Here is a 27,153-nt window from a genome sequence, read left to right as displayed (position 1 = left end):
CTGTCTCTCTCTCAGACGGGAAGATGAAGCGCCGGTGATGAGTGCATCACAGGTGTTTGAGGAGTTTATCTGTCAGAGGTTGATGCAGGGCTACCAGATTATCGTCCAGCCCAATAACAGGAAACCACAGCCGGCTGTGGCCACTCCGCTCGGCAGCAGCCCTCTTTACTCCAGAGGTAAATCACTCAGTGCGTTTACATGCACAGTTTAGTGGCACTACAGTTACAGCTCAATTAGGCCATTTCATTGGACTACTGTCCTTGTCCCAGTATACAAGCACCGGGGAAGAATCCACTTATTGATGGAAGTCTCTCTGACTCCACTTTGGTATGTGGAGATATGCCCTCTTTCAGCTAGCTGCTATACAGCTATATTATTTATACAGTCTGTGATATAGTCTGAATCACCATCATGACTGTTTATTTACAATAACTTTGGGGTAGAAAACCGCTGCGTCATGCACAAATAATCACACAGCGAAAGCAAACTCTGCCTTCACTGGTTAGTTTTAAGCCCCCTAAAAATATTAATATCAGTATGTGTAGCCTATGCTATATGTAAAACATTTTCACTGCTTAAACAGCCCTTACCGACGGGTATTCAAAGCCGCTATATCAAAAATTTTACTCCATAAAAGGCAGAGCTGCTGCTCTTCCCCTGCCTCCATCAGCTGCTGTGGAAGCTAAAGAGGAGACAAGTTTCAAATATAGTGAACACTTTGGTACTGATTTTTTTTTGTAAGTGGCTAAAATGTGTTTTGCTGCGGCCCCGTTCACAAGAGGACATCACTTAGCTTTCATGCTGATGTTGTGGGACTGTACTTTATTTATTTGTGGTGTAATGTTTTTGTTTAAAATAAATATATATAATTTTATATAAATATAAAATACTGAATTTACAAGTTGAATACCCCTTGCCTAAGCGAAAATGAAAAACAGGTCTCTTCTCAGTTCGTACATTTTTTTAAAATGCCTGACCAGTTTCACAGCATCCCTTCCCCCTTATAAATAACAAACAGTCTATCCCAACCACAGAGGGAGGATGGTGACCAGGAACACACGCAGAATGCCAATTCCAGTTTAAGTCTGACTGAGCTGTTTACATGACGGAATAGCTCGACTTCCAATTATTTGGGTGTGTTAGTCCAATTATGAGAAATTCGATATAGTCCAATTTCAGTTGCACTAACATGTTTACATATATTTTAAAAGTTCAGTTTTAGTCAGACTGACACAATAATTTTAATTTTTCTAACATCATATAAACATTCTGACTGTTTCATATCATATCAGTTTTGTAGGTATATCTATTTAAAACCCTTGACATCTTTAGGTTGTCCAGTGTATTCTTTATCAGACTGTAACCAAACATTATTTGATTTTTAAATAGGACTTTTTGCAGGAAGTCCAATTAAAGGTAACTTGATATTGGATATTCATTGGATATAAAAAAAAGCTTTACTACCAAAATAAATAACAACTTAAAAGTGTTTTTGTGATAACTCATAGAAAAACAATAGTCTCTGAGTATTTTAAAAATATGTTAGAAAACATTAACAGAGCCAGGGTGACTGCATGTACCCTCTTCTTCTCTGGTTTTCAGGTTTGGTGTCTTTGCGTCGAGCAGAGGAGGAGGAGACAGTTTACTGGCTTAGTATGGGCCGCACCTTCCATAAAGTTTGCCTCAAAGACAAGATCATCACTGTCACTCGTTACCTGCCCAAGTGAGTATACCCAGCATCCCCAAACATATGAAGAACTCTTTACTTGTCATGTTGAGCCTTTCAAATGGATAAAAGATGAAAGAAAAACCAGCATATTTTATCTACTGATTTCTGACTCGTATGTTTCAGGGAAGTGTTCTCACTGCATTTCAATTGGTGCATTTTAGAGGCATTTCATTCTTCATTTTTTGATCATTTTGGCTGTGTTCATGCATATGGCATACATTTTGGCAAAATTGTGCATTTTAGTTTAATTTTGGGATTACCAGGTCAGCTCGTACAATAAGTCTAAAATACACTGTGGAAACAAAGCTGTCACATTCAGACTGGTAAGTGCAAAAAATGCTCTACTGGAACCCATTCAAACTGACATTTTTGATCCCACAGCCATCAATGCATAAAAAACATGCTTTTTATTATTTCTGGGTGTCATTCTGGGCTTTTGCCTTGGAATTTGTCATTTTTACAATTTTCTACCTGATAGTGTCATTTTTTACCATATTTGGCGTATGGAAAAAAACATGCTATATTGAAAATAATTATTTTTTGTGTTTTTTTTTTCATCTAAAAACATAGTGGCATCATGACAAAAACCTGGCATTTAAAGGGTTAAAATTCTGAAAATTAATGAATACTTGATGGTTATGATTAGGACTGATGCTGGTAAAAGAAATTATAATTCAGTGAAATTAGAAAATGACAGTAAGGCATCATTTTTGTTAAAGTCAATTTTGTGGGCAGAGTGATGCGAGTGTGTAAAATATTAAAGCGGGCCCTAAGGGTTAAAAAAGGGAAAAAAATGCAGAAAGAAATACAACAAAAAAAGGGAATCCTATTCCATAATGACAGAGGATTAAAGACGGGCTTCCTCTCTGTTTGTGTGTGTGTGTGTGTGCGTGCGTGCGTGCGTGCGTGCGTGCGTGCGTGCTTGTGTGTGTTTTAGGTATCCATACGAGTCAGCGCAAATCCAGTACAGCTATAGTCTGTGTCCTCCGCACTCTGATGCTCAGTTTGTCTCCTGTTGGGTGGAGTTTGGCCACGAGAGACTGGAGGAGTACAAGTGGAACTACCTGGACCAGTACATCTGCTCTGCTGGCTCTGAGGACTTCAGGTTCACACAAATACTCAAACACATACACATTATATCTATTTTTAGCTCTTACTGATTTCAGAGCTCAAATGTGTGTATTTATGTTTTGTTTGGGATCAAATCAAAGCCTAATGTGTGATCTACTGTTGAGATATGAGTTTGAGTGAGTTTACACTAATATGCTGCCTTCACGTGCTCCTGGGAAACATCGTATTTACTGTATTTACTAGTAACGAGCACATGAACGGCCCTCCAGAGTTGAAAGTAGGAGTGAGAAATCGGGAAACTTGGATGATACCCAAGTTGCTGAGTTGTGATGTTTGCGTAATGTTTCAGCAGAAATGGTGCAAACAGTGTCAACACTACTTTTAGTAGTTGCACATTTTAGTATCTGCATCTGTTAGCTGCAGCAAGCAAGCAAGCAAACTTTGAACTGTAAAGCATGCCAGGTGAGTATACTAACATCGATAACAACATTATTTTATAACATGAGTTGCTGACTTGATGTCATAAATGCATAAACATGGTGACAATAGTCAATGTTTAGTCAGTGGTCAGCATCTTTTTTATTAATTCACTTCAGTCACTTCAATTTGTGATCTAATTTTAAGTGTGATATGGGATCAATGTTAACTGTTGACCATGCAGAGTGACCTAGATTAAATAAAAAATACAATATATATAAAAAATAAAATAATATATTTAAAATATAAATAAACTGGAAACAGCTACCAGCCTCTTGGTTAAATGCTCTTAGCATTAAAATACAGCCTATCTTTGTAGCTTCCACATAACCTCAAAGCTCATAAACACAACAGGCAGAAGAATTACTTTTTTGAAATATGTCCATGATATATATATATATATATATATATGATTGCTGTGGCTTTCCTGTCCTCCACAGTTTGATCGACTCTCTGAAGTTCTGGAGGACTCGCTTCCTGCTGCTGCCGGCTGGAGGAGCTCGGCGGGTGGCAGACGGGGAGGGGCACTGGGACGTGTACGGGGAGGGAGCAGGTGCTGGGATGGGTGGCAGCGGGGACTGGGTCCTGCTGGATGGCTTCATCCGCTTCCTTGAAGGCCTCAACCGCATCCGGCGTCGCCATCGCTCTGACAGGATCATCAGAGTGAGGCTGTTAATTTACACTACATGTTTTTACATGAAATATTTCCTTACAGTTTCCTGTAGATGTCACAGCTTTATTTCAGGCTACACATATTTTCATATTTTATGAACCTAACACTCATAGTGAAATCATTTTTTTCAATTTTTGACAACTTCATCTTGAAGTTGTGCTTTGCATTTTTTGACCTCTCTCTTGCTTTTTTGATTTTTTAATTTTTGCTACTTCATATGTCTACTCCACTACTTTTAAACAGCAGATAGAAATATTGTTAGTTTACTCCACAACATGAATCTAGCAGTAGTTACTTTGCATATTAAAATATGTTGCATTGTAGTAAAAAAAATTGGACCACTTTGATCACCTTCAACATTAACATTTGAATGCAACACTAATAACAACCTAATGATAAAATATATAAAATTACATACAAACAGAAGATATTTTGCAACATATGTACCAACATCTCTTAACATTTGCTCTGTTGACATCTGTATTTACTGCCATTAAATGGACACTTTTTTTTTCACGTAGCAGAAGGGCACACCAATGAAGGGACTGCAGGTTACCAGTCCTCTCCCTCCGTATCCCACTGAGCCCGTGGTGCCCCCACAGGGAAAGAAAGGCACATCAGCTTTATCAGCCTTACTGGAGATGGAGCAGAACCAGAAGTGGGTGTCTCCAGGGACTGCAGGCCAGCATATTGTTTGCGTCTGAGCCATGAATCTCACTTTAACCCTCAGGGACTGTTTGGTGCATTTTAGGCACTTTTCATTCTTCATTTATTGATCATTTTTCCTGTGTTCATGTATATGGAATATATTTTGGCAAGATTGTGTATTTTTGTTTAATCTTGGAATTCCAGCTCAGCCCCTACAATAAGTCTAAAATACACCGTGGAAACAAATTTGTTACATTCATAGTATTGAGGATTGAAAATACTCCATTGAAATGTCAATTTTTGATCCCGCAGCCATCAAAGCATAAAACATACACTGAATTATATCTGGGTGTCATTCTGGGCTTTTGCCTTGGAATTTGTCATTTTTACTTTTTTCTCACGTTTTTTTTTAATATAGTTGGCATATGAAGAAAAAACATGCTATTTCCATCAGGTGCACTGTCACTCACCATCCCATCAGTGATGCTGCTAATCATTGACATATCCCAGGCTGCGATAATAAAAAAAACAACAAAAAACTTTGCATGTAGTATATTGATAATAATTCTTCTTTTTTCATCTAAAAACATAGTGGCATCATGACAACAACCTGGCATTTAAGTGGTTGAAGTTCTGAAAATGAATGACTATTTGATTTTTATGATTAGGACTGATGTTGGTTAAAATTGAACTCAATTAAAGCAGAAAACAATGCTAATGTATAATAAATATAATGTATAATTGATTTTGAAAGGCACATTTTGTGCGTAGAGTGATACAATTTTGAGTAGTATTAAAGCGGTGCCCTAAGGGTTAACTGCATTCTTTCTGCTTCCTATCAGGACTCTGGAGGAGCAGCAGCAGGCAAAGCCCTCAACAGCCGTCAGTGACCCTGCAAGTGTCGCCACAGCTTCAACATATGTAGACAGTCCCCGCAAGGTGAGCAGCTGTACTGTGTGTGTGTGTGTGTGTGTGTGTGTGTGTGTGTGTGTGTGTGTGTGTGTGTGTATGTGTATCACAATACATGTTTTGCTTTAGGCATTTAGCTGCTGCTGACACATTGAAATGTGTTTTAATCACCATGAAAATTGTTGGATAAAATGGTTCTTTGCTTTGGTTTGGGGCTTCTGCTTCCATCTGCCCCCTCCCCGGCCCCGACCTGCTCTGCTCTGCTGTGTTTCTGCTGCTGGGCTTTGGGTGTCTGATTCTGGGTTATGTTCTTCCTGTGTGCTGACAGGACGCTGCCTTTATTTTGGATTTTATACGTAGCCCTCGCTCCTCCTACATCTATCACTCTCAGGTCAGTAATGAGGTCCCTTGGCATCGTTCAAGCTTTGTTGTGTGTGTGTGTGTGTGTTTGTGTGTGTCCACATGTGTTTGTAGCTCCTCTAACTTGCGCTGCATTTACTGCGTGGCGTGCAGAAACATTTTATGTTGGAGTTGCATGATGTTTGAACTTGCAGTGCCTCATCAGATTCCAGTTTTCACTCTTATTGTGTTTCAACTTTGTGCCAGTGCTGTAGTGCCTGCAGGTAGGTACAGTAGTGACACTTACAGCTCTCACACCGGAATCACATTTATTCCAAAGTTTCGTTGTGACGATTCAAGCTGTCAGCAGTTCCCTACAGCTCAAACATTTAGACTTCAAACCCGTTCAGTGAGGTTAGTTCTCCTAATTTGACCACATAAATTGCAAATGTAATGCACTGAAAAAAAGGTGTACATCATGAAAAGGTTAGATCTTGATGGTGATAGCAGCAGTTAGTGATTGATTGGTTAACCCCATGAAACCTGGAGCGACATCACAGCTCTTGCGCTGCTTTCAGATGCTCTTCTCAAGTATTTAATTCTTTGAACTCAGAGCTGATTGGTGCGATTTCTTTCAAAAACCTGGGGTGAAAAAAGGCAATAAGCAACTTGATAAGAAATGTTCCACAAGAAGTTAGATTTAATTTTTAGATTAGATTTTAGATTTTGTCTTTTTTTTGAAAAGATAGGAAAAATGTCTAAGGACAAAAAGAAAACAGCTTGGTAAGAAATATATATTTGTAATTATCATAAATACATATTTTAAGTTATGTTACATAATTCTATATTTTAAGCACCAAGTCTTGTTTGCCATTTTGAATTTTATTTTTCCTTTATGTCCTTTCTTTTTTTTTCTTTTTTTTGTGTAATTGTCTTCTGTAATTTTTTACTAGGTTACCGTAATTTTTGGTTCAGTTTTTCTTTTTTTGCTGATTGCCATTTTCCCATGTATTTGAAAGAAATCAAGGCAGTTCGCTCAGGTTTCAAAAGGTTATGGTAAGGAAAAAAAAATTGAAGTTAAGGGTAAAAATTCAATTTCTTTCAGAAAGAGCTCTTTGGGAGGAAGCTGAAAATCGATTGTTCAGCATGTAGAGCAAGGCCTGGATGTTGTTTGAATCACACAAGAATAGGTATAACCATTATATCTTGGAAATGATAAACAGCTGAATTAAACTAAAATAATATACAAAAATATTTAGTCAAAGATCGTTCCCCTCAGGGACACCATGAGATGTTTGATGTCGGACATCTTAATAACCAGCAACGTCTCTGCTGCCATCAGTATACAGAGCTGCTGTATACTGATACACTGTAAGCAGCTGAAATCCTGAAATCAGTGCTCTCCACTTCCAGAGAGAGTTCCATGTAGGTGTGATCCTGGTGTAACTAACACGTACTGCATCACAACTGGACCGAGATCAACTTTTTAGGCCCGCTCCTTTTTCTGTGCATGACATCAGCACTGAGTTTCGAAACAGAAAGAATCAAACATACTGTCTTCACTTTCCTCTGCTGTTGTCATTCCTCCAGGCTTTGAGATATCTGTCTCTGAGGTTTCTGCCTCCACTATACAGTGGAAGTGAATCAGATTTTGTTTGTGGCGCTCACAGTGTCAACCTGGAGTGACATTACTTCTCTCTTGCTGCTTTCAGGTGCTTTTTACAAGTAGTTCAACCTAAAAATAACTTTAAATTGGGGGGGAAAGGGCATTTAGCAACTTGGTAGGAAATGCTCCACAAATTGGAAGAAATTAGCAGATTGAGAAAATAATTTTTTTAAAGCTAGAGGAAAACTGTATGTATAGCTTATTACCAGAAACAGAAATAGAATTCACCTCCACTGTACAGCAGCAGAACTCTGTCAGGTGTTTCAGCACTGGACAAACAAACATCTGCATCTCTGAATACTGGGAGATGTGAGTGAGAAAGTGTGCTGTTTGGTAATCGGGGAAGCACATCCAACATATTAAATGCAACAGTGAATTGACTGAAGTTCTTTAAACTGTGCAGTTACCTGCTGAAGCCAACGAGGCTGCAGAGAAAGGAGTGCAGCCAGCAGTGACAGCTGGAGCAGCAGTGCAGCCTGCAGCAGAGACTGCAGCCAGCAGCAGTTGCACCGCAGACACCAGGTAATCTCTGACTCTGTGAGCTGCACAGATGCAAAAACACTTGTAGAGGGAAAGGGAACGCCTTCACCCTCACTCCATCACACACAAGCTAATTGAAGACAACCTTTCCATCCTACCTGAATCTTCGTCAGGTCAAAATGTTCTAAAATTAGAATCAGAATCAGAAAAACTATTGATCCTCGGGGGGAAATTGTGATTTGTTACAGTCGCTCAGATGCCAGCATAAAGCAAGTAGTATATAAAGTATATAAAAATATAAAATAGAAATATAGTAATGGTAAACAATTAGCACTGGTAGGTGCAGGTCATTTTTGTGTGTCTTTTGCTTTTTACTTTTGTTTTGTTGTGGGGGTTTTTTTGTTTTGTTTTTTTGCTTTTTTTCCAAGTAATATTTTTGTAACTTTTTACTAATTTCTTGCTTTTGTTTGGCTATGTGCTGTTAAGTTGCTCATTGCCTTCTCACCATGTTTTTGAAAAAAAAAAAAAAATCAAACCATGTTGCTCAGGTTTTAAATGGTTAAACTAAGGTTAAGGGAGAACAGAAGTAATCTCCAATACATACAAAAAACATACCTAAAAAAACAGATCAAATTCCAAAGAAGAAAAAAAGGTCACACTCCAATAAAAGAATCAAATCCCAATGAGGGAAGACACACACCTGTTATAATAACAAATAAACCTGCTACATTAATAAACACATTTTCAGTTATACTTGTGTGTTGTCAGAGTCCAGAAAGCCAAAAACAATCAGAGCCCTCACAATAAAACCATTATCATTTATTTTAGGGAAATTGTTCAATCTCATATTCGTGCTTTAAACCTCAGAGTGTAAGAGACATCTGCTCTTTGTGACACACGGTCTATAGATAAGTACCCCACCAACACCGCAACACCATTTCACTGTTTCAAAAACATCTGAATTATCTCTTTAAATGTTTCACTCCATTAAATGCTCCAGTAATTACACTTTAACTGAGAATTAGTGAGAACTGCTGTCAACGTGATGATAAATGAAAATCTGCTTAAAGAATAACCTGAGCTTCGGCACTGATCAGTGATGTGTTGACAGCGGGCAGTGTGCAGCGGGAGCCCTTTCTCTGTCCTCCTCCTCAACGCTCCTGGAGATCCTGGATGCCATCAAACATCCCACGTAAGACTTGTTGTGTGTTTTTTGGCAGAGGTGGGGGACTTGAGTCACATGACTTGACTCAAGTCAGACTTGGGTCGCACATTTGAGGGCTTAAGACTTGCTTGACTAACACTGAGAGAAGACTCGACATAACTTTGACTTGGTATTTATGACTTGAGATTTGATGTGGACTTGAGACAGATGACTCTAAAGGACTTGATTTTTTTAAATGAAATTTTTGCACTTTCATGGATCAATGCTGGCGGCAGCCGAGGCTGGAGGCATTATGTTTTTGTGTTGTTCATAAGCATGTATTCTTGTGAATGCAACATCTCAAGAACACTTTGAAGGTATTGCTTCAAATTTTGCACAAACGTCCACTTGGACTCAACGATGAGCTGATTCGATTTTGGTGGTCAAAGGTTAAGGTCAAGGAGACTTGAGACTTGTTTGTAACTTGCACATGTGTGACTACCACCTTGATATGGATCTTGATATGTTAAAACTCACTCTTTTTTGTCATGGAAAGTTACAGCGCACTTTTCATTCTTAATTTTTTGATCATTTTGGCTGTGTTCATGCATATGGCATATATTTTGGCAAGATTGTGTATTTTTGTTTAATCTTGGAATTTCCAGCTCTGCTCTTACAATAAGTCTAAAATACATTTTGTAAACTAAATCTAACTAAAACACAATCAATGTTGCTGCTAATCATTGACATATTCCAGACTGTGATCAGCTAAACAAAATTTACTTAGCATGTAGTATATTCATTTTTGTGTTGTTTTTTTCCATTCAAAAACATAGTGGCATCATGACAAAAACCTGGCTTTTAAAGGGATAAAATAAATGATTATATGATATTCATGATTAGGGCTGATGTTTAAAAATTATCTCAGTGAAAGAAGAAAATAATATTAATGTATTATATTTTTTAAAGGTTGATTTTGAAAAGCGTATTTTGTGAGCAGTGATACGAGTATGTGTGATTAAAGCAGGCCCTAAGGGTTAACGAAAACTAGTTTCATCAGAATTTTCCATGTGGCTACGATAACCAGTGTGCAGATATGTAACCAATGTTTTTTCTTTCTTTTTTTTTTTAATTTGCAAAAATGTTAATATATTAAGCATGTACTTTTAGTTTTCCTTGTTATCTCATCTGAATCAAATGAAAACAGGTTCTTGGGTTTTACTGGGTTCTGTGTTATTATAGGACAGGTGTGCAGCTGCTCCCTGAGCAGAAAGGCCTGCCGCTCAACTGCTTTATCAGCGCAGAGGTCGTTCATTGGCTGGTCAACAACGTGGAGGGTGTGGCCACGCAGGGGATGGCTGTGGATATCATGCAGGTAAACGTTGTGTGTCTCAAATTTTGCTTTGCATTGGTGGAAAAGAAAAGATGTAAGGGAGACATAATTGCCATTTAAATCCATTATATTGGAGAGAAGGCAGACATCTCTACGTCTGATATCTCTAAGCTAATGTCGCAACAAACCCCAAAATCTATGATGTACATTTACATATATGCACACACACATACAGCAAAGGCAATGATATACACTTTACAGGCAGACAGACAAATGGAAACACACTCACACACACATAGACACACCTCTGGACTTGTTCACACTACTGGTTTCTTTGTTCATTTCTTTCTTTTTCAAAAAATGTGTTGTTTGTCGAAATATTTTTTTTCTTTTCACTGACTGTCCTTTTGTTAGTTTGTATTATTACTACTACCACAAATATTATTATTGACTCAAATACTTTTTTGTCCAAACTTTCTTCACACAGCTGCTCCACTACAATAATCATTTACATCTTTTCCACACTCGTAAGAGGGAAAGTACTGTAAAACTTCAAATAAAAAACTAGTCCCAATAAGACGTCCAGTCCCTTTTATAAGCCCAGTGTGTTTGCACATATTTACAAATACCTCGGCCTGGTTACCACGCAGTTCATTTTTATAGAGGCTCTTTTGATGTATAAAACCGGGTTGTTGGCTACCTGCTGGAGATAATGTTAGTTAGCTGCTTATAATACAAATATAAATGTTTAAACTTTTGGCATTCAGTTAATTTTACTGAAACCATGAGCACCAAAGAAGACCATATTACTGGCATAGTAAACAAGAGAAACGTCAAAAAAAAAAAAAAAAAGATTAGTAGATGTAGAGGACTATTTTTTTTAAGCGAAGGAAAAATGTCCGGTGAACTATATTCATAATTATATATTTAAAATTATATTATGGAATTGTTTTGGGTTTTTTTTTGTTGCATTTTTATGCATTTTCAGGTCATTTCTCAATTTGTAAATAAATATGTTTTTTTTGTTTTACCTTTTCTTTTTTTTTCATTTATTTATTTATTTTTAGTTTTTTGGGCAGATTTCTTTCTAACTTCTGAATCATTTCATCTTTTGATGCTCATTACCTTCTTCCCATGTTTTTTTTTTAAATAATAATTTGCCTAGTTTTCCAAGGGTGAATTTTTTTTTTTTTTAATTGTATTTCCATCTTTGCTGAGCAAACAGTTTTGTGTGATAGGAATAAAAGCCCATTATTGCTGCCTGTCCCAAATATAAGCCTGTTGACTTCAATGATAAAAGCAAATAGTAACTCGGGCCAGTCATTGACGTTTTACAGTATATATTCATTTTTGGGGTTGAAGTGTCCCTCTAAGAAGAGACCGCTGTATCTGTTCAGCAGTGCTCTGTTTCTGTCTGTTTGTCTAGAAAATGCTCGATGAAGGTGTGGTGGCCCACGCCTCTGGAGATGCCATGCGCACCTTCGTCTACGGGTTCTACTTCTACAGGATAGTCGGAGAGAAGGACGGTGAATAGATTTAAAATGCACTCTCAGGCTTCTTTTTTGTCTTTCTCTCTCTATCTGTCTATCTATCTATTTTTATATATATGTGTGTATATATATATATATAGTTTTGCACATGGTTGTACTTGTATATATTTATAATTCATGTCAGGTAATTAGAAAAATATATTTCTCATGTAGATGTTTCCAGTGGGTGTTGTCATGATATTCTTCGTCCTGTCCTCTGCAGGCCCGACCTCCCAGCTTCCCTCCACAGCAGCCGGCGGCTGGTCTCCCGCAGCTCTGGAGGACTTTGCTCTGTTCCAAAGGAAGTGGTTTGAGGTGGCCTTTGTGCTAGAGGAGCGGCGACCCTGCGACCTCCCGGCATTCCTCCTGCCCTGGCTGCCCAGCCGGCCCGCCTCCTACGCAAGTAGGCACAGCTCCTTCAGCCGCAGCTTTGGGGGACGCAGCCAGGCTGCCGCACTGCTAGGTACACCCAGCCCGGTCTTCAGGCCCAGCCTGCACTGCTGAGGAGCCACAGTCTCCTCCTCATCCAGTCTGATGCACATCATACATAAGTCCACTTAAGAGAGCTGCCAGTGTTCACATGTCACACGGGGCACAGAGAGGGCTGCGGTCTCAGGACTCCTGGTCAGGTGGTGTCAAAGAAACCAAAAATACAAACAGAATTCCCAATTGGCTTTTCTGCTGCTGATGATTATTCATGCAGACATTACAGCAGTGCAGCAAACCTGCACAATATCTACCCCTCACATGACCCAGGAAGACACTGAGCACCCTCCACTGAGCCTGTAAGCTTCCATTCAACATTCATCCACATCCAGCTAATGCTCTTTGTTTTTTGTTGGAAATTTTAACCAGTTAAAATGATAAATTCCTATTTGAAAGGCTTTTTAGACTAAATGCTGTTTCCAATTTTATTTTTATCATTAGCTGTTCATGTTAGCCTTAAATACATGGATTAGATGAAATAAAGTCTACATGGCTGACAAAATTAGTTAAGACAAATAATGCCGGCTTTACACTAAACATGACTCTTCAGACCATTTGATTAGGCTGGTTTCCATTGACCCTCAAACTGTGCAAATTGTAATTGCAATTATAAAATACTCCTAGAGGAAACACATCAATTCCGAAAAAACTCCCAGTTTTTATGTTCGCATGAGGTGGTATTTCAGGCCATTTAAAAAAGCCATATTTTACAAAACTGCAATGGAAACACTTTTTTTGGCTTTTCTAGGTCACATGATGCTATGACTATGTGCTTGTCAGTAGGAACTGGCTCCCTCATGATGCAGCAGGAGCTACAAGAGCTGTTATTGCATCATGTAACTCTTCAAAAGTTGAATTTGAATCCACAATTCCTCTGTGAAATCGTGGACTATCACCTCCCAGAAATCTCTCATACATGGACACGTATAATGGGCTCGCCTTTCCATTATCGCTCCCATAACGTGCCTACATGGCCTTGGATTGGAAATAATTACGGCTAGTGTGGTGGCTACAATAGAAATAAAGCTGCTTATGTTTTGAACATCTATCACCATGCTTCTTGGAATGTTGTTGCCAGAAAAGTCGCAGAACATCACTAAGTGGAAACACAGTCATCTTACAATTTGACATTTGTACCTTCGACATTTCAAAACTATTGTTTTGCGCAAATCTGTACTGGAAACTGCATATTGTCACAGACAAATTTCGTCAGATTTTTTCGACAAATTTGGTCATAAAACTCAGTCAGTGTTTCTTAAACCTGAGACTTTATTTTTTCCAGTTGTCAATACATCCATCTGTTTGGCACATTCTCATGAACACTATATATCAAGAAGGCCTTGAGGGAATTTCTTCAAATTAAGCACAAACATCCACTTGGACTTAAGGATGAACTGATTAGAATTTGGTGGTCAAAGGTCACTGTGACCTCACAAAACATGTTTTTGGCCATTACTCAAAAATTCATATGTTACATAGTTCAAATAATGTCATCGGTTTCCAACTCACAAAGCAGGATTCTGACCATCACCTCAGAACTGCCCCCATGTAACATGTCATGACATCACATCTGTCCTCCATCATCATGTCCCTGCTGTCCGACAGACATGCTGGCCTCAGCTCTCCTGACAGTGGACTGTATGTAGATCTGCATCTGTCTTCTCCAGTGTGTAGTGCATGACCAGTGTGTCCTCTAGCTGTAGTTTGATCCGTCCACAGTAGCTCCGCCTCTGTGCGAAGTTCCTACACCACTGATCAAATTTTCTCATCCCCACCATCCAATCAGTGCACGCTGTGTGGTTATTGTGATCCCGGAGCAGCAGTAGGTGGTGTGGTGTTTTCAGTGCATGCTGTGGTGTTAGTGGCTGTGGGTCAGTAGTGCTGTGGTGTGTATTGTCCTCACCTGTCGCTCTGCTCCTGGCTTTTTGATATACGGCACTATCACAGCGCATTGTGACAGTGCCTACTTGACTCTTGCTTCATGCGACCACTCAAAGCTCCATTTGATCTCCGCAGATTTCAAAATGCTTCCATCTTTACAGCAACAACTTTGCAAGATTAATGCTTTCCCAGTTTGCACTCTGACAGCTTAGACTGGTTTCCTGGAATAGTCTTAATGTGATGCTGAAATCATTCATTTGACACAGACTACATTCTAATCTTATTTGTAGTTCTAGCTGCTCTTATTTACCAGGAAACCTCTCTTTGAGCTGTAATAACGCCACATTAATGCTGTTTTAACGTCATGTGGGACTGGAGGAAGTTCAGTCTCACTTTGCACTCACCACCTGCTCTCACTCCCTCCGCCTGCCCATCATGCCATCCATCTCTCCTTCTTTTGCTTCCTTCGCCTCCCATCTTCCTGTCTCTCCACCACTGTATGCCCCCCAGCTGCCACAGTCCCGGAGCAGAAGACGGTCACTCTGGACGTGGACGTCAACAACCGCAGCGACCGAACCGAGTGGTGCAGCTGTTACTACCATGGCAACTTCTCCCTCAACTCTGCCTTTGAGATCAAGCTGCACTGGATGGCCGTCACTGCTGCAGTGCTCTTTGAGATGGTAACTAGATACATTTTTTTTTGCATGTGTGTGCTTAATTGTCAACGGGAGCTATTGGCATCCATAATTTCTTGAATAGTGCAGCAGCATTCAGATTCTTCCCAAAGTTTTTTCAAAAGATGAAAGGATAAAACACTACCCTGGATTTTGATCTGCTGGTCTGATTAACTTCTCAGGCTTTAAAATAGCACTTCACTGATTTAGTGTTGCAATGCTATAACCTAAATGGACACATCATTGACTCAGATGATATCCCTTGACTTTTAACGAGTGCAAACTTGTCACCTTTTGGCAAAAATTGCACTCTTGAATACAAAATAGGTCATTTCTGTAGAAAATGACATAATGGAGCTCAGTTACTTGTGTTATAGTTAAACAGAACAGTGGTTAAAATAGCCTGATTATGTTGCCCAAGAAATGGACAGGCAGCTCACTGAAAACAATATAAGTTGAACTAAAGTCACCTTGTGACAATTTTTCTTTTAGACGTAATGGCTGTGAAATCTGTTTATTAATGTCATATCGAAGTCCTGTTTTTTCTAATTGACCAAACAGCAGCTATAACAGCTGAGCAAAAACAAAAAGAGCAAAAACAACACGATTTTTTACCAGCTCCAATGTCCTTTAAGAAAGTTTTGGACCCAACTGATTTTAGTGCTCAGGTGATGTCCCTCTTACATTACTGTTGTGATTACATTAATTCTAGGGTGGGTTTTTTAGTGTACCCTCATGCTGAAATTGACGGAAAATCCAAATTCTAAAGCTGATATTTAAGACATTTTTACATATTTATAGACATTTTTTGGGGACCTGTCATGATGACACCATGTTTTTAGATTACAAAAAACACCAAAAATTAATTATTTTCAGTATATTACATGCAAAGCATTTTTGATTATCACAGCCTGGGATATGTCAATGACTAGCGATTGTGACAGTGCACCTAGTGGAAATAGCGTGTATTTTCTCCGTATGCCAAATAAGGTAAAAGTAACATAATCAGGTGGAAAATAGTAAAAATGACAAATTCCAAGGCCAAAGCCCAGAATGACACCCAGAAATAATACAGTGCATGTTTTTATGCATTGATGGCTGTGGGATCAAAAATGTCAGTTTGAATGGGTTGCTTTGGTATGTTTTTTGCATTTAACAGTATGAATGTAACAATTTACTTTCCACAGTGTAATTTAGACTTATTGTAGGAGTTGAGCTGGAGATTCCAAGAATAAATAAAAATAAACAATCTTACCAAAATTTTTGCCATATGCATGAACACAGCCAAAATGATCAAAAAATAAAGAATGAAAAGCGTGTAAAATGTGCAAAACAGCAGCAAAAAAAAACCCAAGATTGTCTCATTTTACCTTCCTAGTTGTCCCATTTTATTTCTATTATTATTATTATTATTATTAATGAGTTGTGCATCAATATTTTATCAATTTATGGTGTGCTCTCTGAAGGGTTGTTTTTACCAAAATGTTAATAGATGGGATTTGCAAGTTTGTAGTTAGTTAATGGCTGAATAGTTAAGCGATTTGATGCTCTGAGCTGTGTGTGTTTGTCTCTAACTTGTGCTGCTGCAGACGCTGACAATGACTATATCCGCTCGGACACAGGTTGAGATTACCTCAGCTTGTCCATGCCAAAAAAAAGGACACCTCACTGACAATTTTTAACCAGTAACTTTCTTTCAGGTTCAAGGGTGGCACAGGAAGGCAGCGTCCTGTGGCTTCCTGTTGGTCCCTGTTCTGGAGGTTCCTTTTGCGCTGACGTCTTACCTGTACGGAGATCCTTTGAGAGCCCAGCTCTTCATCCCTTTGAACATCCAGTGTCTGCTGAAGAACGGCAGCGACAACCTGTTTGAAGGTACAGAAGCAGGCTGACTGACAGGCCGCTGTGATCCAGTTAACGCCGTGTGTCTCACATCTGTCCACCTTCATTCCTCCAACAGGCTTCGAACCAGAGACGTACTGGGACAGGATGCAGCTCTTCCAGGAGGCCATCCTCTACAGGTTGTTCTTAACATTTTATCATAAACAGGGTTCCCCAGAGTCTTGGAAATCTTGGAAAAGTCGAGGAATTTCACATTCACATTTTTAGGCCTATAAGTCATGGAATAAGTAAAAAAAAACATTGAAAGTTTTAGAAATGTCATTGCATTGTCAACCCTTTGAAAGCAGATCAAATTTGCTTGATTTCTTTTAAAAATGGGAATAAGGCAACTTATAAGAAGTTACCCCCAAATTTACAACAAATTAGTAAAAAAGTACAAGAAAATTACTTGAAAATAAGTTTTAAAAAAGCTAGAAATCAGGTGGAATCGGGCAGAGCTTTAAGTTTACCTTACCATATGACAATACTGGGTCCCAGATGGAGAAGAATGTGTCTTTAGAGCCTCTAAGTGAGTATTTTATCTCCTCTAACTGGATGAATTGCATGAGGTCACTCAACCACAAAGACACTGGATTTTTTTGATTTCCAGTGTTATAATATTTGTCTGTGTGCAAGCAGTGTTGTAAAAGGTCCTCATCAATTTTTTTTCTGTAAATATTGTGCTCTGTCTACCAGATTCGGCTTTGTGCACGACAAGTTTTCTGCTTCTGCATTTAATTTCCCCTCCGAGAACAAGCCCCAGTACATCCACGTAACAGGTACGTCTCACTGCCACACAAAAACACACAAGCTTCTGTCTCTCTGAAGGCGAAAAGCTTCACTCTGCTCCTGTCCTGTCAGGCACCGTGTTCCTGCAGCTGCCGTACTCCAAGAGGAAGTACTCAAGCGGGCAGCAGCGCAGGCGCAGGAACTCCACCACCTCAAACAGCCAGGGGCCGTTCGGTGGCGAGGAGCGCGTCGGGTACTACTGGGCCTACAACACCATGCTGACCAAGGCCTGGAGGACGGGCGTGCTGGGAGACGAGAGGCTTGCCGACCGCCTGCTCAGAGACTTCGCCGACTTCTGCGCCAACAAGGACAACAGACTGCTGAACCTGTGGGACAGCTGCCAGGAAAAGATGAACGCTAGCGCTCCCTGACAGCACGAGAAAACCACATGGACACCATGAACACTGTTTGAATCTTTATTTATCCAGCTCCACGTTGGACTCAGAGTCAGACACTGTGACTCCGACAGACCTGCTGCACTAACTGACCCAGAGAAGAGTCATCTCTTTGGATGTTTACAGTATTAAAATGCTTGATTTTCTCAAAGGATAAAATATCAAACTCATGCCTCAATGTTTCATTCTGTTCTTTGTTTGTTTACGCAGTATAAATTATAGTTGAATTTATTGGAAAGTATTTTTTCAACCAGTGAAGCTATTTTCTTGCACTGCATTCAGGAGCATTTAAACTTCTGAAACCTGAAAAATTGCTTTGATTTCTTTCAAAAACACAGGAAAATGTCCTGCAAACTGCAAAACACAGTAAATGATGACAAGGAAATAACCTGAAAATAAGCTAGGGGGGAAACTGTTTGATATGATCAAAAAGTTTGTAAGTTTTTACAACTTTTCTGTAAATTCTAAGATTAAACAAAAGCCACAATGTTGCCAAAATGTATGCCGCATGTGTGAACACAGCCAAAATTATCACAAAAAAGAACAAACCAGCATGGTTGTCAGATTTTACCTTCCTAGCTGTCCCATTTTACCTGAACATGTCATCAGAGTGACGTTCTCGACGCTTTTGGTCTACAATGTCTAAATTATTTTGCTTATCATCATTGCCTTCATAGAAATATAACAGAAAACAATAAAAATGTATAGAAGTGGCACTTAAGGTAGCATTTAGAGCGTTGGATGGTTTTCCTGGGAATCTACCAAAAAGTCAGAAATTACCTGACGTCGCCTGAGAGCATGAAATAAACACATCACCGGTGACAGTGGGTAACTTAAAAAAATCTGTTACAGGAGGCAGGTAAATTCACACCTGACTGTAAGGACAGTACGTGATTAAAAATCAGTACTTTGTTGTTACAAAACATATTTAGCAATTTGCAATAATGTTGCACCGGTGTCATAATATCACACCGCCGGAACATGAATGCACCTCGGAGCATGTGGCATGTTTCGCTGCCGCGAGGCATGATGGGAGCGCGCGAGTGAGGTGCACAGTGAGCTAACGCGACGCACGCGTGGAGAAAATCAGCGAAACTCACTCCGTTCAAAGTGGGTCTGGACGGTTTAATTTAGTAGAATTTTGCAGTTAGGAATGTTAAGAATAATTTCCGCTCGTTTGTTTGAGTTCGGGACGTCTGCTGAATTTGGAACTTGGGCTGAAGAGAACAGGTAATGTTACCTCACTTTAGGCTAGCAAGCTAATGGTCGCGAGCCATGTCGAGGAGCCCTGTAAGAGGTTAATCTAGTGCACTAGAGGAGCCTAGCAGTTAAGGTAACTGCGGCATTCAAGCTGAACGACGGTGTGTAACATTTTCCATAATGCAGCACTTTGATGCAAAAATGTTACCTAAGTATAAATACTTGAGGAGGAGGAGGGATAGGAATTATTTTGACTTTCTTGAGGAAAAAACATTTATATACAGACTCGCACAACCAGGTGAATGATTAATTTTGACTGTGGTTGGAATTTGTAATAGTTCAGGACAACGATATTAACACTGAGACAAGCTAAGCGTGAAAGACGGAGAGAGGGAGGGGATGACATGACGCAAAGGGCCGCAGGCTGGAGTCGAATCCGCGGACACAGCCTCAGGGGAGCGCCAGCTCTATGCAGTGCTTGAATTTGTCTGGTGTGACACTATGTTATTACTGACTAGAATGAGTCAGGTTTGTGTGTGTGCTTGTATATATATATATATATATATATATATATATATTTTCCTCTTAGCACCAGCTTGTATGTCACACACATAAGCATCGCTCTGCGCACAAAATGCGCCTTTCAAAATCAAGCTTCAAAAACATTAAAACTGATTTTTCTATTTTCATTGACTTTTTTTAACTAACATGAGTCCTAATCATAAATATCAAATATTTACTGATTTAAAAGCCTTTCAGAAAAGATGCAGAAAAGGACGCAGTAGAAATGGTGGCATGAACACCAGGAAATGCCCATCAAAGCCACGAATAGGCAGTTTTTGCAACGACTCGCGGATGTTGAGAAGGGTCAGGCGATCATGCACTTGCAGCAGTGACACGCTCCATGTAACAAGTAATAGGTACAGGAAAAACAACAACACACCCAGGAGAGGGAGACGTCAGGCCAAACACAGGGGCGCCATCTTTCCCACTTTTTAAGGCACTTTTAATAAGTGCACAGTCCATTAATGCAATTGCTAATAAAAGGCATTAATTGTGTTATTGATTATAAATGGTGGGTAACACTGTCTTAAACAGGACACTAACATTAATGTGTTTTTTTCTCCCTGAAGTAAGCATATTTTGGCTGAACCCAGACAGGAATGACAGTTCAAGAGTACTCCAACCAGAAGCAAGCATCTAAAGCGTGAGTAATCCCTCTGAGGTTTATCTTTGCTATGTATGTTCCAATGTGGTCTCAGAGCGGTGTCTGAATTTAACTGTTTGACTCACTGGCCCAGGATACTGGTAGAAGGAAAAACTCCACTGGTCAAGCATATAATTTTACCATCCAAAATAATATTTAGCCTTTTTTGGTTTTAAATATACATTTTTATCAACCATGTTATCCATGTTATCAACTTTTTTCTCTTCCTCAGTCATAAAGAAATTATCAGAAAACATAACATAACCTAAATTGCTGATGCAGATTGGTCATCAGGTTGGGCAGACTCCCTCCTTAGGCTCTGGGTGTTGCCCACCTTTGGTATCAACCATCAACCAGGATGAAATTAAGGACTGGGTTTTTGTGCTGTAGTTTTGTTCACTCAACTTGCTCTGGGGGCGGCATTCCTGCTCCTCTGATGCTGCAGCTCTGCTGTCTGTGTTATGTGCTTTCTCCATTGATAGTTGACTTTGTTGCCGGCTTACTACCACAGCCCCACCCCCAAACCTCTGTCGCTCTCTCGCTTTCTCTCTCTCTCTCTCACACACACACACCCCCATATTTATAGATTTTGCCATATCTCTGTTTTTTGGCTACATTGCCACATTGTGCTGTATATCCAGTTTGTTCTGTTTTGCTGTCTCTAATTTATTGCTCTACAGATCTTTCTGTCATTAGCTCTGTTGGTTGCTCAGTATGTTGTTCAGTCGGTTGCTGAGTTGATCGGTAAAAACAAATTTCACAATCCTTTGATGGTCACAGTTTTTGCACTAGGGGGCTGAAATTTGGGAAGGTAATGAACCGGCTTTTACAGGGAGGCATTATTATACTAGTGACAAGTAATTGTGAGGTTCTGTGTGTGTGTATGCATGCTGTCAAGTGCATTGTTGCAATTGCACAGGCACTTTGTTTGTAATACTGTTATACTGTCACTAGGGCTTGGGCGTAATGTATTACGTGAATACGTCGATTCACATAACGTTCGTCGACGCAAATACAAAGATGTTTGTTTTACCTCAACTTCCTTGCTTCCCTTTCAAAACAAAAACTATCTGACTGTGTCTCTGTGGACAGAATGCCATCAGTTGCTGATACAATGCATTTTATTTTGAAACATCTTTAGGATGGGGTTGTTTGCTGTGTAAGAGCTTGCACAACTTCATAAATAAGTGAAATATGTGCTTATAAATATGAAAATACAGCACTCATATCAGCAGGCAGCTGTATGCCTGAAGGCCCAGTTAAGGCTGGTCCATTTTGATGCAGAAAGAATGTACTGGTTATAATTATTTATGTTAGAGAAAGTTATAGTGTTATTCAAATTGCACAAATTTTACTGTAAGATGTTTTGTTGGGCTGCTAGATTTGAGGTTTGTTAATGTAACAAAGAGTAACTGTTTTGTTACTCCTCCTAAAAGTGACTTGAATTTTACATTATTTATCTATTTTGCTGTTGGATTGCTAAATGTAGATTGCACTACATTCCTTTTACTTGAGTGGAACAAGCTCTTGCATTAATTTTATTTTGGAGAGACTTCATATCAGACTGTAAAACACAGATTATCAGTTAAGACTGGGCTATTTTTGTTGGGGAATAATGCCCTGCAGTGTAAGACAAGTATTTTTGGTAAATTTGTTGTTATATTAATCAAGTAATAAAAACTAATAGTTAGATCAGTAAAAAAAATAAACGATAGATTAATTGATTGATCGAAAAAATAATACATAGTACTGTTATTGCTAGACTGTTTTTGTCAATAGTAACATTAGTGCTACAATTACCAGTAATGACATTGTAATTGCTCCTGCTATTACTGCTACTGTTAATACTGCTATTACTACTACTACTCTGAATTTACAGATGCAGATGTAGCAATATACAGTATTTTGTGCCATTAGTGATGTAGCACGTGCATGGCTGGACAGGCAGGGTCCTCATACTGGGTGAGGTATTCTGGCAGATTGACCAGGGTTTATTGAATCACTCTCAGTCTTGCCCCTCCCTTGAGAAACCCTACCAGGAGCTACTTGCCCTTGACAACAGAGCTTCCAGGGTCAAAGGGACATGCAAACCCCCCCACCACATTAAGGTGCCGATTCTTGGAGGGATGGAGTTCAAGTATCTCTGTGTTTTGTTCTCGAGTGAAGGCAAAAAAGAATGTGAGATGGACAGGTGGTTTGGCGTGGCCTCAGCAGTGATGCAGGCGTTGAGTCGGGCTATCACGAAGAGGGAGCTGAGTTAGAAGGCAAAGCTCTCAATTTACCATTCCATCTATTTTCTGAGCCTTACCTATGGTCATGAGCTTTGGGTAGAGCCCGGAAGAATGAGATCGCAGATACCAGCAGCCGAAATGAGTTTCCTCTGGAGGGTGTCTGGGCTCAGCCTTACAGATAGGGTGAGGAGCTCAGACATCTGGAGTGAGCTCAGAGTAGAGCTGCTGCTCCTTTGCATCCAAATGGGCCAGCTGAGGTTGCTTCCTCTGAGAAGTTTTCTCGGCATGTCCGACTGATAGGAGAACCCGAGGCAGACCCAGAACATGCCGGAGGGATTATGAATCTCATCTGGCCTGGGAACACCTTGGGGGTCCCAAGGAGGAGTACCTCACTCAGCCTGATGCCCTGTGACCTGGTCTGGGATAAGACAGATGAATGGAAATATATTGAATTATATAAAAAGAGGTTGTAGATCTGTTGATTGAATTAAAATCAATCTGAAAGTATGAAAAGCTTGCGTTGGCCGGGAATCGAACCCGGGTCAACTGCTTGGAAGGCAGCTATGCTAACCACTATACCACCAACGCATGCTGTTGACACAGTACGCATTGTTTTATATTTTGCTGCAGAGTGTTGCTGTCCATGTTTCAGGACACCACATAGCAATCAGAGCTGTGGGTGAGGCTCAGTTAGTGTCTGTTGAAAGTGTTGTGTAGTGCAGACAACTCTGTGATCAGTGCTGCTCAGCATACTGTTGTTAGTCTTTGTAAACTCCCATGGAGAACATGCTTGTCAGAGTTTCCGTAGTGTAGTGGTTATCACGTTCGCCTAACACGCGAAAGGTCCCCGGTTCGAAACCGGGCGGAAACAATTTATTATTGTATTAGAAACAGTGTTTTTGTGTCATGTATGTCTATGTACATGTATAAGTAATTTGTGTTTAGCTCCACGTTGCTGCTGTTTAAACCACCCCCACCCCCTCCTTGAACTTCTGTTGCTTAACTAGCTGACACACATGAGTGAGGGGCAAGGGGGAGGGGATGCTGTTGGTTGTGTAATGTCTGAGTTGGAGCGGGTGAGGGGTGTGAATGAGAGCTTATCTAACAAAGAGTACAACACATTTAGGTTGTTAGCCAGTCAGTGGTTCCTGCTCTTGCTGTGAAGTGAAGTAGATGAAAATAGCTCTAAATCCTGGTTTGTTAAAGCAATGCCAGTTCAGAATGTAATCTCATAATCTCATGTTTAGTGCATGCCTGTAAAAGAAAATAGTGACGCCCAACGTGGGGCTCGAACCCACGACCCTGAGATTAAGAGTCTCATGCTCTACCGACTGAGCTAGCCGGGCTATGGTTGCCTTTAAAATATGCATGTATTTCTACGTGTCCCAGCAGTGTTTTTGTCATAATGTCATCCATCTGTGGGAGATCTATTTATTTATGCCACCTCACCCCCACCCCCCATCTCCCCCCTGCAGGCCCTTCACCCCTGCCTGTCTCTCTGTATGTCTTTCTCTCTCTCTCTCTCCCGCTCTCTGTCCCTCTCTCTCCCTGTCTCTCTCACTCTCTCTCTCTGCCTCATCCCTGTAGTGTTATCAAACTACCAAAAGTAATGCCATTAGACTTATCACTCATCCAAATATGTGTGGAAATGGAAAACAATACTTCGGAGAGGTGTACTAACTTCCATAGAGTTTAAACCCTTTGAGCTCCTCATTAATTGATAAAAAATCTTTGCCTTTTATATTTCTTTGGGGCGATAAGAACAAAAATCCATGTTGTTGTTTTTTCTTTTCCATTTTATAATTTGTGTATTATTATTATTATTTCATTTTATTTTAAATAGGCCTCTACCAAACGGTTAGCATGTTCCTTCATGGTATTTGTTATACAGAAAGAAACTGTAAAAACATAGAGGCCTGCACACCAGGGAGATCCCCTTAAAGGATTTTATTCTGTGAAAATGAGTGACGTCTCGAGCCGAAGAAATGTTCCTCCTACAGAAAGAAAAAAATAAATTACAAACTTTGTTCTGTTTTATTGCTTGCAATATGTTGGTATAACAACATTTAGGCTACAAATTTGTGACTGTGAAAATAGTAGTTCTTACAGTGTTAGTATCATTTACACATATTTATCATTACAGCACTCTGAGAACTTCTCAGAAATAGTAAAAAATGTCATACTGATATATATATTTTTTTCATCAAATATATGCTGGAGTAACATTATTTGTATGGTATTATTAATCTTTTTTTAATTTCAGAAATGTGTAAATGTGTTACCTTGGCCTCACTGCCTTTAGCATAAGGACTTAGACCAAGGACGTGATATTTATGTGTGTGTGTGTGTGTACATATACTGTATATATATATTAGTTTGAACTTGCATCCATGGATGACACTTTTTGTGGCGGTGTCAAATTGTCCTCTTTTGTATATTTGGGGGGATATTTCCCCCGTGGAAATTACGCACATGCACCACAGTGAAGATCATAGTATAAAAAATAGAATTAAGTGTTTATAAATGTTAACTGGTCATTGTTATTTTTAAAGATTAGGATTTTTTGAGCATTCTAAACATACTATATGTAAATAAAAATTGTACTTTGTTTTACTATTTAAAAATCTTGGAGGCAAAACATTAAAAAGGAAGAAAACTGAATATTTGCATAAAATTATGGCTAAAAACCAGAGAGATACAATTATTCACTCACACTGCCGTTTGGTGTCCATGCGTTTAAATTCAAAGTTTTTGAGACTAAGTGATAAAGAAAGTCAACATTTATCATATGTGTCCAATATTTTATTAGTACCTAAAACTACTTATTATGGTTGATGGCATTTTAAGAAAATATACATTGAGGTATTATGATGATTGATGCATTATTTTCTTCATCACTTATATGTTGCAGCTGGTAAAGATTGAAGTCATTTTAATTACTTTATAGGCTACTGCCTATAATATAACATTGTGATGGATTTTTTTTGTATCATTAAAATCTGCTCAGTAAGAAATTTTTCAAATCGCTGCAGTGCAGAAAAAAAGACAGGAAAACTTCTATAACATACAGTGAATTTATTTAAAACAGAGTCAAACTGACATTTTTTGAATCACTTGGTCAGAATATCCAAACTTGTATCTGCCAGACAAACATTTCCTGTTTGGAACGATGTTTATCTGAAGCAGTTGTTTCCTGTTTAGTGCTTTATGTCCCTTTAATACTCCTCTGCTTCACCTCTGAGAGTGAGCTCCAACATAACAACCTGCTCTTGTCCTCCGAGGCTCCTCCTGTCATTAGCTGAACATCCAAACTGACATTGTCAGGAGGTTTCTTTTTAACAGCCAAACTGCTGATTAATACACAAATGTTTACTTTTGGAATGTATTTAGGAACGCATGGAACATATTGGTCCCTTTTAAACTGGTGACCTTTCTGCCCCTTTAATATTCTTCTCTGTCCTCCTCTCCCTCACCATCAACGTAGTTGAGTGCGACCTCCTCATAATCCTTCTCTAGAGCTGCCATGTCCTCTCTGGCCTCAGAGAGGACATGGCAGCGTCCATCCTCACGTCCATCAGAGGATCTTGGTTTGACCTCGGGAAGCGCCTCTGCACACACTACAGTTTACTTTCGGAAGCATCATTAAAGTCATAGCATTTAAATTTTTTCTTTTAAGACTCAATACAGAAAGCACACATACAGAAAATATTACACTGGTATATTTGACATGTGGCTTTGGTTGTTGTGGCTGCTCATCATTGTGTTCCAGCAGTCCTGATTAACAAAATAACCATATGTCGGCCTTAAAATCCTCACTGTGTCAGCCAGATAGTAAATCCCTTTTCACTGATTAATTAAATTACTGTCATATATATTTGCATAAAGGCTTCAGCTCCTGGTCAGAATTCCAAACAAACATCAATATGGTGCACCATTTGGTCCCAGATACAGCTGCCTGTCTCCCCTCAGTTCAACATGCTGCCAGAGGCTCTTCTATCCCAACTGGATCTGTGTTACTAACATTAGACAGCTTCATCCTGTCTAACTCTGTGTTGCATGGCCTGCCCGTGTTTTAGAGCACACAAATATATTGTTAACCTGTAACCGCATCTTTTAGTAAGGTCTATGTTACGACTCTTGAATTTGATCTCTGCTTCTGTCTCATGCTGTTTCTTGTTTCTATTGCTGCTCTGCATGTCAGCATGTTATACTTAGTGTGTGTCGTGCTAAAATGCTATATGTTGTTGCTGTGCTATTGTTTTATACTGTCGTTCTGTTGTTTCTTGATGCTTCACATGGCTTGTGTTTCGTCATGGGAGTCCCTGTTTGTTTGTTGTAGCTGCTGTCTGTCTGTATGGCGTCCTGTTACCATTGCAAAGTGAAGTTCATAATTTGACAGGTTTCAAAACATCTT

General features: G+C 39.4%; 1 protein-coding gene and 3 non-coding genes across 8 annotated transcripts in view; 2 read left to right on the top strand and 2 right to left on the bottom strand.

The window, feature by feature from the left end:
- depdc5 (DEP domain containing 5, GATOR1 subcomplex subunit) overlaps nt 1–18,271 on the top strand; it is a 34,973-nt gene extending 16,702 nt beyond the window's left edge. For 2 of the 5 annotated variants that reach the window (XM_088085142.1, XM_088085140.1), the window contains exons 27-43: nt 16–176; nt 1,603–1,723; nt 2,667–2,834; nt 3,718–3,940; nt 4,472–4,608; nt 5,441–5,537; nt 5,836–5,898; nt 7,916–8,034; nt 9,104–9,184; nt 10,379–10,511; nt 11,896–11,995; nt 12,222–12,461; nt 14,876–15,045; nt 16,740–16,911; nt 16,997–17,057; nt 17,614–17,696; nt 17,779–18,271. In XM_088085142.1, the coding sequence (XP_087941268.1) occupies nt 16–176; nt 1,603–1,723; nt 2,667–2,834; nt 3,718–3,940; nt 4,472–4,608; nt 5,441–5,537; nt 5,836–5,898; nt 7,916–8,034; nt 9,104–9,184; nt 10,379–10,511; nt 11,896–11,995; nt 12,222–12,461; nt 14,876–15,045; nt 16,740–16,911; nt 16,997–17,057; nt 17,614–17,696; nt 17,779–18,077 (2,428 nt within the window). In that variant the 3' untranslated portion in view covers nt 18,078–18,271. The remainder of the gene's footprint in view (nt 1–15; nt 177–1,602; nt 1,724–2,666; nt 2,835–3,717; nt 3,941–4,471; nt 4,609–5,440; nt 5,538–5,835; nt 5,899–7,915; nt 8,035–9,103; nt 9,185–10,378; nt 10,512–11,895; nt 11,996–12,221; nt 12,462–14,875; nt 15,046–16,739; nt 16,912–16,996; nt 17,058–17,613; nt 17,697–17,778) is intronic. The other 3 variants (XM_088085141.1, XM_088085144.1, XM_088085145.1) reach the window with 3 other exon arrangements.
- A 4,984-nt stretch (nt 18,272–23,255) lies between these two features.
- trnag-ucc (transfer RNA glycine (anticodon UCC)) lies at nt 23,256–23,327 on the bottom strand. The gene has a single exon. It is a non-coding gene; the product is annotated as a tRNA-Gly (tRNA).
- A 210-nt stretch (nt 23,328–23,537) lies between these two features.
- Nucleotides 23,538–23,610, top strand: trnav-aac (transfer RNA valine (anticodon AAC)). The gene has a single exon. It is a non-coding gene; the product is annotated as a tRNA-Val (tRNA).
- Nucleotides 23,611–24,012: 402 nt separating this feature from the next.
- Nucleotides 24,013–24,085, bottom strand: trnak-cuu (transfer RNA lysine (anticodon CUU)). Its single transcript has one exon. It is a non-coding gene; the product is annotated as a tRNA-Lys (tRNA).
- Nucleotides 24,086–27,153: the final 3,068 nt, after the last annotated feature.

This window comes from Plectropomus leopardus, chromosome 12 (assembly GCF_026936395.1).
Source record: "Plectropomus leopardus strain MGB_pleo_1.0 chromosome 12, ASM2693639v1, whole genome shotgun sequence".
NCBI lineage: Eukaryota > Metazoa > Chordata > Actinopteri > Perciformes > Serranidae > Plectropomus > Plectropomus leopardus.
Note: the sequence above shows the minus strand (reverse complement) of the source record. Positions and strands in the feature narration are given on the sequence as shown.